The sequence below is a fragment of the Lynx rufus genome, unplaced genomic scaffold (assembly GCF_022079265.1).
Source record: "Lynx rufus isolate CCGP_SWC_20201006 ecotype Redwood Valley unplaced genomic scaffold, mLynRuf1.p SCAF_6, whole genome shotgun sequence".
Classification (NCBI taxonomy): domain Eukaryota; kingdom Metazoa; phylum Chordata; class Mammalia; order Carnivora; family Felidae; genus Lynx; species Lynx rufus.
In genome coordinates this window covers 112,393,384-112,407,887 of record NW_025814878.1, presented here as the reverse complement: position 1 = coordinate 112,407,887, position 14,504 = coordinate 112,393,384, and the positions used below count along the sequence as shown (strand labels likewise).

The window sequence follows — 14,504 nt, the reverse complement described above, 5'->3', positions numbered from 1 at the left end:
ATGTGGCTGTATCTCGCGTGTCGGGCTGTGTCGGCGGACGTGCCGGGGCGCCAGTGCGGTCCTGTCTGCCCCAGCCTCCCCGACACCCCGAGCTCTCTTTGTCTCCTCGTGGAGGTAGGTGTGCGTGCAAACCTGCGTCGCACGGCCCTCATCTCGTGCGAGAGTGGGGGGCGCACCCTAGCTCCCCCACTCTTTCCGCCGGGAGAGAGGACGAGCCGGAGCCGGGTGCTGTTTGGTCTGGAGCCGAGCGGGGCTTGCATTGATCCATTGATTGTGCGCGGTCTGCGCCTGACCTCCCTGCTCCCGGGGAAGCCGTCTCCATGGAGACCGGGCCCGCTCCCCCAGCGCCGGATTGTAAATTCCTGCAGGCAGCGGCCCGGCAGCCTGGGGAGGGGGCCGCTGCGCCCGGGAGCGCAGGGGGAGCGGCCGCCGCGCCGAGGCCCCATTTGAAAGAAAAAAGGGCACGAAAAAGGAGGTGGTGGAGGAGGAGGGGGAGGAGGAAGAAAACGAAAAGGAGCGAGGAGAGGAGGAGAAAGAGGAGGAGGAGGAGAAAGGCGAAGAAAAAGAGACGGAGCCTGAGAGACGGAGAAGGAGCGAGAGAGGAAGAAAGAGAGGCAGAAAGGGCGTGTTTCTGGCGCTGCGTTTCCCCTCCCCTTTCTCAGGTCCCTCGCTCGGGCTCTGCGCGCTCTCCGGCTGCAGCTCTCTCCGGGCGAAGCTGGGAATTGGGTGGGATTACACGCAGCAGCCCCGCCGCCGCCGCTAGCCGAGCCCGGCTTGGAGAGGGCGGGGGTTCCCCTCCGTCATCGGCGCCGGGCGCCCCCAGCCTCTCTCCGCCTCGCTCTCCCCGACGTCGGGCCGGGAGAAGCCGGCAGCATCGGGAGCCTCCCGCCGAGGGCACCGCGGTCCGCACCCCGCTCCCGCAGCCCCCGGTCCGGCCCCGGCGGGACGCCCCCTCCCCTCCCCCCTCCGCCGCGCGGGGGCCCGGCCGGCTTCCGCCCTTCGGGGGCTGCGAGACCGGCCCCGGCCGCCCGGCCCCCGGGAGCTCCAGCCATGGGCTCGGGGCGCGTGCCCGGGCTCTGCCTGCTCGTCCTGCTGGTCCACGCCCGCGCCGCCCAGCACAGCAAAGCCGCGCAAGGTAAGGAAGGAGGGGCGCGCGGCGGCGGGGCTTCGGGGGCTGCGGGGCCCGAGGGCGGGGGTGCGATTTCCGAGGGGCAGGGCAGGTGCTGGGGAGCGTGCCGCTGTCAGAGCCTAGCACTGTGCACCCGCACTCCGGCTGGGGACCTAACCTCTGGGCGCTGCGTCCCGGGCGAAAGGCTGGAGGAGCCAGGAGCGACACGGAGCAGTGAGAAGTTTGGGGGACCCTGGGCAGAAGTCGCCACGCACCTCAGAATTCTTCCCGACTTCATTGCCACCCCAGCATCTTCGAAAGACTTCCTGTCCTCCAAAAGTTTGAGAGAGAATCTTCTCTTCTCAGACATTGCCAGAAACTTAAGCTGTGGCCTGGAGAGACTGAGAGAATGAAACTTTTCAGCCATGCCATGTATTTCTTCCCCTCACCCCCAGCCCTCATGCAAAGTCAGACAAAATTTCCAAGTTGTTGTCTTATCAGTAGAAAAATGTTAAAGAAAAATAGGATTTTTTCTGGAAAAACCAGCTCGTCTCTCACTGGATGGTAAGGGGCTGAAGAAGAGAAGAAAATTTCTGACTGGCTCCCAGCAAGAATGTCGCTTTCTGCCTCTTTGGGGGGAAATCTCTTTCGTCTTGCATGGCTTTCATTTCTTATCATAATATTTATTTATTAAGGCCTCGGGTTTCCAATTCCATTTAAATCCAGGTCAGAATTGCATTAAAATAACAAAGTAAAATTCCAGGCCGGGGAGCTCTGACAGATCCCTCTAGGAATTACAGAGAGAGAGACAGGGAGGCCCTCCGGCCCCCATCCCTGACCCCAGGCTCATTGCCTGGCCAGTCCCAAGGCTTTGCTGGCAGAAACCAGGCTGGTGGGCTACAGATCTCTTGGGGACAGCCTCCCCTCCCCCTTGACCTCTTGCTGCACCCTTCCCCCATCATGTCCTCACCCAGGAAGAGATTTATATGGACAAAAAGAAAATTCCTCCTGGCAACGCTTTGCTGAGGAGGATATGATTCTGCCTATTGTCCCAGGGGCTCCTGAAGCCAAGCTGGGGTGTGGAAGTGGCTGAGCCAGAAGGGAAAGTTGAACTTGGGAGTTGGGGAAGCCTGAGTCTCTGGCAGTCGGGTCGCTGTGTCCCCGGAGACTGAGCACCTGGCCCTTAAGCTGCTCTGTGTACTGGATAGGCTCCCACTTCATTAAAAGGAAGGTGCCATATCAATGCCATCCTCTTCTCCCAAACACTGCCTCTTCAACCACCCCCTTCCTCCTCCAACCTGTCCTTTAACAGAACCCGAGTACTAGAGATTCTCAGCTGTCACAGACCAGACCCCACCCCCACCCCTTCCCACCCCAAACTGCCTCTTCTCCCATCCTGCTTCCAGACAGCCCACGACCACTGCCACCCCCAGCCTGGGAGCAGCCCCTCTCCCACTGTGGATTTGCTTGTGTTTTCATAAACAAAGCTGGCTTTTGTAGTGTGTGCTGACTTACTCATAACATGGAATTAGCTAGGGAGTTTAGTCTGAAGGAAGGAACAGATTTCATTCGAGTAATCTAGAGACAAGATAAGGACCTCTTTCAACTTGGAGCCAGTGTCTGTAGTGGCCTAGTGAGGCTGGGGGGGGGGGGCTGAGGGCAAAAGGGGGAGCAAAGAGTATATTCAAGGGGGTTCCCAGGGCTGATGGAGACTCCTAGAAGGGACAGGTGCCAAGCGGAGATCAGCTCATTGTTCAGGGACAGAAGGACTCAGAATCCCTCCGAGGTGCTTCCTCTTTCATCAGACACCCTGCTGGGTGCTGTGGGGATATGCAGCCAGAGTGGAGGCCCCTGCCCTCAAGGAACTTACTAAGAGTTTTGTTCACTATTTATCTCCTATTCAGGCCACACTCACTCTGACTGGGCTGCAATTAGCTGTGCATCTTCCTTCCTTCTGATCCCTGAGTCTAGCCTGGCATAGAGTGGAAACTTGTCATTTCAGCTACCTTTGATGCTGCTATTCAGGAAATATATCAACCTGGACTGCCAGAGATTGCCTAACAACAGGTCTGTTGGGTTAGAGGGCTATCTCTGGACCCCAATCTGCAGGCCAGTGCCACAGGAAGGACAAGTAGTGACAAGCAGCCTTACCCATAGATGGGAGTGCTGTGGTCATCACTTGCTCCCAAACATATCTCCTAGGTGTCACTAGTGCCAGCAGGTGTGCCCTTATGCCACATGTTTTTAAAGGAAGCTCTAGTGGGTTTCTTTAAATTATAGAAACTCTTGGCAAATACCTTGCACAGTTATTATACCTCTGGGTGTAGTGTGTATATGTGTGTGCGGGTGTGTGTTTATATGTAGAGTACAGGTACTATATACTTAAGCGCCTTTTCTCCAGAGATTCCATCCTCCCAAAGAACCAAAGTGGAAAGAGATGGGGAGGATGGGGAGAGACAAGGAAGGAAGCCCTGAGTATACAGGTGAGTGTGTGTGTGAGAGGGAAGTTTACCATGCTCACCCACAGGTGATGTAGTTGGGTGTCAGTGTCTACTGTGATTTGGTTATTAAGCGTGGATATGTACACTTTAGTATCTTTGAGAACTGTGTGTGGATTGAGTGGGTGGGTAAGCTTGTGTGACTATGAGTGAGTGAGCATGAGGGTACATGGTTTTGAGTGTTTTTCAAGTGCCTGTCTCTGTATTTTAAAGTAGACAGACTGGATAACCCAGATAATTGTTAACTTAAAAGCATTAATTTGCTTTGCTTTTTTTGGGGGGGGGGGTGTGCAGCAGTGGTTAAAAAGACCTAATCCTTGCTTAGGGCTCAAGTTACAGCTGAATGAAAAGGTCTCCTGGCCTCCCGGGGAAAACTTGTCCCCAGGGCTGGCTCAGGAGAGCCAGCCTGGCCGTTTAGTTTACCTGGTTGTTTTCTCTTCTCATTAGGGATAAATTTTTGATAAAGTCTTGTATTTAGAATTTCCAAGTAACACCATCCCTGGGACTGAGAGCATTCCTCTGGCAGCAAACAGTGTCTCTCTGTCTCTGTACGTCTCTCCGGGTCTCTGTCTGGGAGTATGTGTGTCTCTCTCTTTCTTTCCCCCACCCCTCTCTTCCTCTTTAATGTGGCTGTTTCCTCTCCTCCCCGCTTCCCTAGGCTCCTGTGGCCAGCTCTTACAGTGAGGGGACTGTTCCTCCTAGCCCCTCCCTCCAAAATATGAAATGAAAACCATAACCGTGTCAGCGGGTGAGGGTGGCCCCGTCGGCAGCGGCTATTGCCCGTGCCCCATCCAGGCCATACTGGGGAGAGCGAGAGAGTCAGTCCCCACTCTTGGAGCCTGATCTTCAATCAGTTGCTTCTAAGCTTGTCTTCCTCCCCTACTCCCATTTTTCCAGAAGGGTGGAGAAGGGGGGGTGGACTACTTAGAAATTCCTCAGGAATCCCTTTGACCTTTCCTCTCTCAGTGACATGTCCCCCAGGGTGGTGGGGAAAGGCTGGGGCCAGGGAAGAACTTCTCTACTTCTTCCCCCTCATCTCCTGGAGTGTCTGCAGGGTGGAATGAGAGAGGGGAACAGAAGACACGGAGGCCAGAATTACTACAGGCAGAGAAAGAAGAAAGTTATCAGCAACCCCTAAATGAGATTGTTTTCTGAAACCTTCAGGAATCTGAGAGCATGAGAACCGGTTTGAGATGTGAGCGGCTGCGACCTGTTGTAAAAGGAGCTGGCCCTGGGTGTGAGTTTGGGAATGTGAGGTGTGCGTTCACTGGGGCGTGCGAGCGTGCGTGTGCATGACTCAGGGTGTGTGTGTGTGTGTGTGTGTGTGTGTGTGTGCGCGCGCGCGTGCGTGTGTGTGTGTGTGTGTGTGCGCGCGCGCGCGCGCGCAGTGCTCCAGTGAGAGGAAAAAGGAAGCGGGGCAGTGTGCGTTTTGTTTTCGTTGGAGAAGTAAAGAAGAGGAATGGCTTGGTCCAGTGCCTTGGATTGAGGGTGGGGGAAGGGAACGGATGGCTTCAGACCCTCTTGAGAAGATGGAGGTGGAGGGGCTCGCTGCCGGAACTCACCCCAGTCCCTGCTCCCGATTCTGGTCCCCGCGTGTAGAGTGTGGGCCTCCTTTGACGTCCCGTACCCCTAGCACATGACCACTTGTAAGAAAGAGTCCCTGTCAGGGCTGGAAACTGCAGAGCTGCTCTGAGGCTGGCAGTGCCCGCAAGAGGCCCAGACCTGGGGACAGCTTCTTCAGGCTCAGTTATGAGACAGGAGTCTGGAAGCAGGGACTGCTGGTCCTTGGGGCGAAAGTGATACAATTGCCAACCCAGGGATGTTTGAGGGGTACAGGAGACAGTCACCTGGGCTGAGAGGGGGCATAGACCCTCCCCTCTCCCCCGTTGGCCCCTCTGTCACCAGACTGGCCATTCTCCTGCCATGCCACGTACTGCCAGCTCCAAATGGCATGTGCTGGGGCATTTGGTGCCAGTGGGTTTTGGTAGATGCAGAGCCTGAGGACTGGGGCCTTTGAGGAAATAACTGAAATTCTCTTCCTCACTTGTAAAATGGACTAGACTATCAGTAGGGTCCTTTTCAGCTCTGAGATTCTGCATATCTCATTGAGATCCTTCCTGCTGAAGGCAAAAGACGCTATAGCAAGCCTTGGTCCTGCAGCCAGGCCTCTGCAGGCTTCTCACCTGACACTCAGGCCCTCTTTTCCCTGGACCCTACTCTACTGTTCCCTGCCTGAGTCTGTCACTTGGCTACTCCTCCCTTCTTGCTCCACCTCAGTTTCCTGGGGCCACAAGTACCTGATAGCTCTCTGTCTTTAAGTAGAGTATTTCCCCCTCAAAACAGCCCCTACAAAACAAATGTGTGTTTGAGCGTGCGTGTAACAACATTGGAAAGTGGAGCTGAAATGTCTGTATTCTGGGAACTGAATACTATCTGGGCAAGGCCCCTAGGCCCCAGTTCTTGGTCCTACATCATAGATTCTCAGCTCCAACACTAGCCCTCTGTACTCTGCTCCAGCCTCGACAACTCTCTCCTTTTCAGACCAAGGCACTGTTTTGTAGTTGCCATTGGATGCACTGATTTGGCCCTATAGGTGAAAAGATGACTCCTAAATAGGGCACTGTGGCCCTCACTCTTAACCTATGGTCTCCCTGTGGCTGTAACCATAGCCCTAGAGAGCTGTGGGGTTTGGATTTTGGAGCCCCAAGCTAGGGGCTGTCCACATCTGGTCATTGATGGTGACAAGCTGAGGGAAAACCTGGGTAGGAGCTGCTAGGCTGGAGGGAAGATCCAGAATAAGGAAACAGATCTAAGGAGTCCCTGGGTGAGGGTAGAGTGTTGGGATATGTGGACATGGGGGGCAGGGGGACTGGAAGAAAGGGGGAGCTTAAAGGCTAGACCCTGGGGAGCAAGTTTACAGAGAGGACGTTTTTACAAGTTTCTAATTATATTTATTTGGAGTTTTCCTCTGGCGGTTTGAAGCTGTTAACAGCAGGAACCTGTATCCCTGGTGTTTGTTTTTGTTTCTAACCAGCTGCTTGGCCCAGCATAGTGAATCCAAGGGCAGGAGACACCTGCCCTCTGCCGCACTGCCCACCCCTTCCTCATTGCACATCTGTCTGTGCCTACCATACTGCACTGCCCTCCTTCCTTGCCCACCACTCAGCCCTGCCCTCCCTCCAGCTACCCCCATGCCCAAAGCCTCCGGACACCCACATGCCTACTGCTGATTTCCTACCAGGAACATCCAGATGTCAGTTCCAGGCCATTCCATGGTTATGTATCAGATGCTTGCTTCATGCTGAACCATGTGCTGAGTTGGGGCAGGGTTGGGGGGTGGGGGGGGACACAATGACTAAGGCACGGATTACTCCCTCAGGTGTTTATAGATAATAGCACGTAGTGAGCAAGTGCTGAATGAGGAGTCAGAAAACCCAGGGTCTGGCTCTGCACAAGCTATTTGCTCTTTCCCTCTCTGGGCTTGTTCCCCATCTATGTACTGAGAGACGGGACCATTTGAGGACCACGTGAAATAACGACTGCACACCTAATTATGCATCACCTGACATCATTGTTGTTTACGTTATTTTCTCCATCAGTTTAAAGAGATCAGACTGATAAATCATGAAACTGGAACCTGCCTTTGCCCACCACCTGCCTCCCTGCCCCCGTCTCTCCAGTGTTCTATTCTTTCCTCCCTCCCCCTAGGATCCCCTACCAACCCAGCCTCTGAAGGCCTCTGACTCAGGGTTGGTTTCATCTGTCCACACTGAAAAGGAGAAAATTATTGTCCATGTGGGGTACATTCAGATGAGCAAGGAGCTAGTTTAGGGATAAGGTGGTAGGAACTTCAGAGAGAAACTCATCAAGGCCTCTTGATGGTGATAAGGCTCTCAGGTCAGCCCCACTCTCCTCCAGTCACGAGGCACCAAGTTCTTTTCCTGGCTCTTCAGCTGAGTAGGCTAAGCTTGTATAAGAGGAAGCCTACTTTTTTTTTTTTTTTTTTTAATAAAAAGAAGAAAGTGCTCTGTCTCCTCTCCTTGGGGTCATTTGTATGATTTCCTGGACTCTCTCCAGGCCTTCTTGGCCCCTGCCTACACTTTGCCCAGGCTGAGGATGGGCCCAGGCTCCAGTTGAGGTCACAGAGTCTCCACCCAGTTCCGAATCGGGAAGACAGCCTGAGAAGCCACAGCTAGGAAGCCAGGCTCCACCAGTTTCCCGAGTTGCCCTTTTGATCTAGAGGTAGGGTACATGTACACACATACAGGTATGTGTGTGCAGGCTGCAGGTTAGGGTGTCATGGCCAAAGGTGGTTCTGCTTTGGATGTTACTTAACATGGAGGAAAGTTTAAGAGAACTAACCAGGAGCAGTAATAGTATGCTGGTCTCAAGTAGACCCTGGTGCCCTGTCATCAAGAGCTAGTTAACACTGAGGCTGGAGAACATCTATTGAATAAGGATGTTCTGAAGAGACACCAGAGCAGCTCCAGATACTATCTGAAGACCCTGAGAGCCTATGGATCCTATTCCTATACCCTGGATTCATTGGTCCCAGTCTCTTCTGGCCTCTGCATCACCAAATGGATGCCTTTAAGTGGGTATCTTCCTTTCTCTGAGTTTTCTATCCCCTTACCCTTAATTTAAGATAAATTTCGTAGGACTGCTCTCCACCTAGAACAGTAGGGGGGGGTCACAGGAAGATAAAAAGCTTTTTCCTTGTAGTAACACAGAACAGAGAAGATGCCACAAATATGGAACTCATCCACTTACCCACCAATCCATCCATCTATCCGCCGATACATCCACCCATCTGTTTTACAAATATTTGCTGAATGCCTCAAGTATATTACTCTGTCTTGTTCACAGCTGGATGCCCAGCTCCTGGCACAGTGTTTGGCATGTTGCAAATGCCCAATAATTATTTGTTGAGTGGCTGAATGAATATGTTCAACTCCCTTCTAGCAGCCATGTGGCTTTCAAAGATTCGGAAGCCACAGCCTCAGGAAGGCTTCAGGAGGAAGGTAATACATGTGAACTAAATAAAAGTTAAATAATGGTACAAGGCAGCATGCAAGGGTATCACAAGTGATTGGTCAGGAGATCAGAGAGCCTGCACTAAGCCCAAATACCCTGGGCCAACCTGGCCTGGGCAAGAAGGGTATCAGTCAGGTGGGCACATTAGGACCCCAGGCAGGCTGCTTTGGACCTTCTCACTGGGCCCAGCCAATCTGCCCACACTACCCCCAGCTGCTGTGAATGGTAGGGTAACTACTGTAGTAATATAAAGGTGGGTAGGTTTTCCCTAGGGGTGTCTGCTTATCTGCAGCCTGCATTCTGCTCATTTCCATTTGTTGTTATTCTTGAGCTGGACTTGGGCCAAATTTTGAAGTAGATGAAGTGTTTCCTTGAGGGTCCTCCTGCTTTCCTTTTGGGGTATACTTCCCCATCCTCAGAAGAGAATCTTAGGATTGCCTATGTTCAGATAATCCACCCTTTCTGGTCTGCCCTCTCCTCCTTTGTACGCCACCCCCATATCCCACCCGTCCTCCCCATACTGAGCAGAGTTTATGGAGCCTTCTGCTAGGTGCTGAAGCAAATCCAGAAGAAATGTCAGATGGTGCTGGGGAAAGCTGTTGCAGTTACAGACCCATGCATTCATGCCAGGAGAGGGTGAGGCAGGGAGGTCTTATCTGTAGTATCTCTGCAGCTGCCACTCTCCCCCAATTCAGCTTTTGATCCAGCCCCATACCTGGGGTGGTGGTAAAAGCACAAATGGATAGCAACCACAAAGGATTGTGGAGAGCAGCTTTTTGGTTAAAACTGGCCTCTTATATACTTCATCCTCCATCTTGGGCAGCTTCCAGCATGGGTGGGGCAGGTGGTGGAGAAGGTACCTTCAGGGCTGTGTCTCTCCAAAGTTCCCTGTACCATCACATGCTCTCTCGGTGCCGCATTTCCCCACACCAGGCCTGAAATGGGGCTCCGATAAGGGGAAGGGAGGAGCAGAGATGGGTTCAGAAATGATACTGAGGAGAAAGTTGGAGAGAAGGAATAAAAATGGTGGACCTTTTTGAGCACTTACTATATGCCTGTGCTGCAGCGCTAAATACTTGATTAGTATTAACTAATTTGATGTTCATGGCAGCCCCATGAGGAGGCACTATCATTATAATTCCCATTTACAGAGAAAGGAGCAGGGAAGTTCAGAAGCTGGCCCAGGACCACACAGACACTGGTACAACTGGCATTTGAACTGACACAGTATCACTCCAGAAACCCTTTTCTCAAACACTCTGTCATCTTGCTGCCCCCAGTGTCTTCCCAGGTCAGGCAAATGATCTATTCACATTATCTGAGTTGGGAAAGGAAGACAGACAGCAGCCCAGCCTCACCCTGGAAATCCAGATGCAGCTGGTCTAGAAGAGTGCCTAGATATCCACATTTTTAAAAAGGCCCCCAGGGAATCCCAGTGTGTAGCCAGGGTTGGGAATCACCAGTCTAAACCAATCCATGTCCAACTAGCATCAACTGTTTGTCAGGTCGGTAGAAAATACTTGCACCCTCAGAGCTGAAATGAGACTATTCCCATGGGTATTGAAGGGATTCCTTGCATGGACAAATCGTGGGTGGGCAGATGTGGTGAAGGGAGCTCTGAAAGAATGGACTGGCAAAAGGAGGAGACACTGGATATAATTTGGGGCCCTATTTCAGAGCTCTATTTTAGGCCTGAACTGCTTCGAAAGATTCCATTCAAATGGTTGAAGGGTCCTGTCCTCAGTGAATAACCAGCCAAGTGAGGAAAGTTGAACATGCCAGACGAGACGGCATTCAGCATTAGCAGAGCAACTTAGCAATGGCAGTAAGTGAGCCGAGGCAAACAGAGTCCTCTGGGACCTGAAACTCTTTAGGAATAGGGCTTACCAGGAAGGGCTTTGGGGAAGACCATTTTGAGCCAGATTTGGGAAGCTGGGAACAGAATGGCTAGAAAAGGGAGGACTGCATATCCAATGTGAAGAAGGAGATGTGTGTGAATGCTTGGACGGGGGCAAAAGGCTTAGATGTTGTAGGGGGAGTAGGTAGGAGATAAAGTCTTCCAGAGCAGAGACTCTTTGCTGGAGAAGGAGAAGCACTCTGAGCAGGGAGATGAGGTTGTGGGTAGGATGGTGGGAGAAGCCCAGGTGCTGGAAGAGTCTAAAGGCATTACCAGGAAGCCTGGGTTTGCTGCCATCAGCACCGGGGGCACTCTGGTACTAGTTAGCAGGGAACAGGAGGCAAAGGAAAGAACTGAGAGCCCAGAGAGCCTGGTGCAGACTCCAGCGAAGCACCCAGGGATTCAGAGATAGGCATGTACCTCTGAGATGGCCCCAGAGGGAGAGCTTCTAGATGGGGTTCCAAACTGCCCTGCTGGCTGCTGGGGAAGAGATGGCAAGAACAGAAGACGGCTCAAAGCAGGACAGACAGGATGATTATTAGCCACTGGGATTGTCCAGTGCCCCATGCCAGCCTCGAAGACTTACAAGGGTCACCACAAGGAGGGGGCGATCAATCATCCAGTCCCCCCTCCTCCAGGGACCCAATAAGAATAAATAAACCAAGCCTTAGGCCATTCAAACATTGGAATTAGTTAAAAAAAAAAAAAAAAAAACACACCAAACTTTCCCCACCATGGAGGGTGTGTATAAATGCAGGGACAGACAATAAGGACAGGACCTCTGGGTGCCTTGTCTTTCTTCATACATTTAGCCACATTTGAAATCTCTTTCTTCTGACTGTCAAATGTTTATCCAGCCTCCAAAACTCTACTTGAATCCCACTTCTCAGGAAGTTTTTTGATCCCCCCGGGCCTAAGAGTACCCCTTCTTAATTCTGAGAGCAGTGCTCCAATAGGACTTCCTGTGATGTTGGAAGTGCTGTCCACTGATGGCGGCCACTAGCCACATATGGCTATTGAGCATTTGGCCTAATGCAACTCATAAACAGAATTTTAAATTAATTTAAATTTAAGCAGCCATATGTGCCTCATGGCTACCATCATATAGACAGCATAGTCCTAGGGTACCTGTTGTCAGAACCAGCTTCTCTACATTGGGAACATATTATTTACCAGCCATGTTATTAGGTACTTTACACAAATTAGCTTATCAAGTATTCGCAGACTCTCATGAGCAGTATTATCCCCATTTTGAAGAGAAAGAAATAAGAGAATCAGAAAAGCCTCCCTAGAGAGGTAGAGCTGGATTTGAATCTGAGATTGACTGGTTCCAGAGCTTAGGCTCTATTTATGAGAGTACATTTCTTGGTACCATTTATTCTCCATCAGTTGAACCAACTGATACTCCATGCAGGCTCTTACTTTCTACAGAGCTCCTTCTTGCCCTCTCTTATGAACTAGTCTTCATGCCCCCCTTCTCTGTTCTTTCCCAGGGTGTTTCCCATGAGTTCCCAGGGTGGGCCAGTAGGCAGACACCATGACTACAGAGCCTGAATGAGGTGAAGAGTGTGAGTTACGGCAGTTAGAATCACCCAGCACGGCTGACTGCAGAGCAGTCGAAGAGAGTTGGAAGGTAGATTGCAGAGCTGAATAGAAGCTCAGAAGATTTGAGGCAGGGTGTTTGGGGGCACTCTTCCAAATTCCAGTTCTCTTCTTAGCCTCAGGAAGCCTCAGTCCTTGCCCCTGAAGTACTTCTCGAAATACGAAAACAGAAGACAATTAACCGTTTCAAGCTAGGGCTCATGGGTGTCTATAAATTGAGAGCAGTTACTGGTCCACTCACTCATTCAGGTTCAGTAAAAATAAATCAAGCACCTTAAGGATTTGGATTCCATAGCTTGGCGATAAGGCCTTAGAATCTGCATTTTAACAAAAGCCAGGCAATTCTACACTGTCTTGATTTCTTTAAAAAAAATTTTTTTATATTTACTCACTTTTAAGAAACAGAGAGCACGAGTGGGGGAGAGCAGAGAGAGAGAGGAAGACACAGAATCTGAAGCAGGGTCTAGGCTCTGAGCTGTCAGCACAGAGCCCAACACAGGGCTCCAACCCACAAACCATCAGATCATGACCTGAGCCGAAGTAGGATGCTTAACCAACTGAGCCACTCAGGTACCCCATGCACTGTCTTGATTTCAAATCCCATTTCTTTATTTGCACATTGCTACTTATACACTTGGGTTTCCCAGTTCACAGCTAGAAGTAATCTCTTCCTCCTCTGATCTTCCTTTTAATAGAGGTGGTCAGGCCTAGCTGCACATTGGACTCACCTGGGGAGCTTTAGAAAAATACTGAGGGCTAGTTGACCAGAACCTCCGGGGATGGTGCTGGGCATCTCCTAGGGAGTTAACTCTGATGATGTGTAGCCAGGGTTGAGGACCCCCTCCTCTTTTCTCTAATGTCTTTGGGGCACTCAACCACACCCTGCTTCATATTACTTATTTGTCTCTCCTTTTGGCTGGGCCGAGTCACTGCTGAGCCTCCATGGCCTTCAGTATAGTACCTTTCACAAAAACACCCTATAAAACATTGTCAACTGAATGCAACATTTAGCCATATTTTAGCTCAGCTTTATGTACACCAAAATATTGCCTCAGAAGTTGGAATCTTTTGCGCAAAGACGATCAATGATTCTCTTTCCTAGGTCCTTTCAGAACCATCCTCTTTTTTGCTAGATCTTGGCTGCTTCTTCCTTGAACATAGCTCTGTGAGTAGAGTAGCACCTTGTGCCAGAGTGAGAGTCAGGAGCAAGAGGAACACCTTGGGTTAGAGGGAAGAGTTCAGGGAGGCAGACTGATGAGCCTGAGTCAACTGGACAGTCACAAGGGCTCCACTTATCAGGCTTCAGATTGCTGATACCAGCCCCTGCCAGGTCCCAGTCCCTCTGCTGTTGACAGCACAGGGTCTGAGGGAAATCTTCCAGGATGGAACTTCTTTCCTCTCAAGATTCTTCGCACAACGATGGGCAAGTGGGAGCAGGCCTGGTCTCAAGCAGAATTGTGAGGCAGATGAGGATTTCTCAGGTGGCCCCTTCTCCTTCCTTTCTTCCTCCCTCAATTACCAAGGGCCGCTGGACCCTGCCACTTTTCCAGAGGCCACTGTCCCCAGGCCTCTTCTCTTCCCCCTCCCTCTAAGCCTGCTCCAAAGTGAGGTAAACTAATTCATGCTAAGTTGAACATTTCTAGTCAAGGTAAGTGTGCTACCCAGTCCAAGGGTTTTTTGTTTGTTTTTCAATCAAAGAGAAGTGTTTCAAATGATGGAATTTTAGCTGTCATTGTGGATTAAGTATTTCTGAGGGGAGTGGGGGCTCTTTCTGAATTCCTGAAATTACAGAGTCAGCCCACTCTGAAATCAGAAGGGTGTGGAAGAGCACCTGCTTCTGGAGGGGTCATTATCTCTACATTAGAGGAGAAGGGATTTTGCCCTTAGGGAACCACCTTCAAGACACCCCTTGGAATGCACTGACAGAGGGTCTCAAGTGCCTCCTCTGCCCCTGCCAGATGTGGACGAATGTGTGGAGGGGACCGACAACTGCCACATTGATGCTATCTGCCAGAACACCCCACGGTCATACAAGTGCATCTGCAAGTCTGGCTACACAGGGGATGGTAAACACTGCAAAGGTGAGGCGGGGAGGGTGCCTGGAGAAGGGGGGGGGCTGCTTGAGTGTGGAAATGGGTGCCACTGCCCAGAGTTAGCCACACTGTGCAGGACAGTAAGGCCTGCAGTCCCTGCTGGCATGGAGAAGGGGCTTGGGAGTGGTGGCCAGCTACTTTTTTCCCAGAGAGGGCACCATTTTCTCATTTGCTCAAAGGCACCATATAGCCTAGCTGAGGTTCTGCTGGGAATAGTTCACAGCCTCACAGCTTGGCCGGGGGCGGGGTGGGGGGGTAGATCAGGATCACAG

General features: G+C 51.4%; 1 protein-coding gene across 2 annotated transcripts in view; it reads left to right on the top strand.

Annotated features, from left to right (window-relative positions):
* Positions 1-1,050: 1,050 nt before the first annotated feature.
* SCUBE3 (signal peptide, CUB domain and EGF like domain containing 3) overlaps positions 1,051-14,504 on the top strand; it is a 33,880-nt gene continuing 20,426 nt past the window's right edge. For both annotated transcript variants that reach the window (XM_047102731.1, XM_047102730.1), the window contains exons 1-2: positions 1,051-1,135; positions 14,098-14,220. In XM_047102731.1, coding sequence (XP_046958687.1) covers positions 1,051-1,135; positions 14,098-14,220 — 208 coding nt within the window. The remainder of the gene's footprint in view (positions 1,136-14,097; positions 14,221-14,504) is intronic.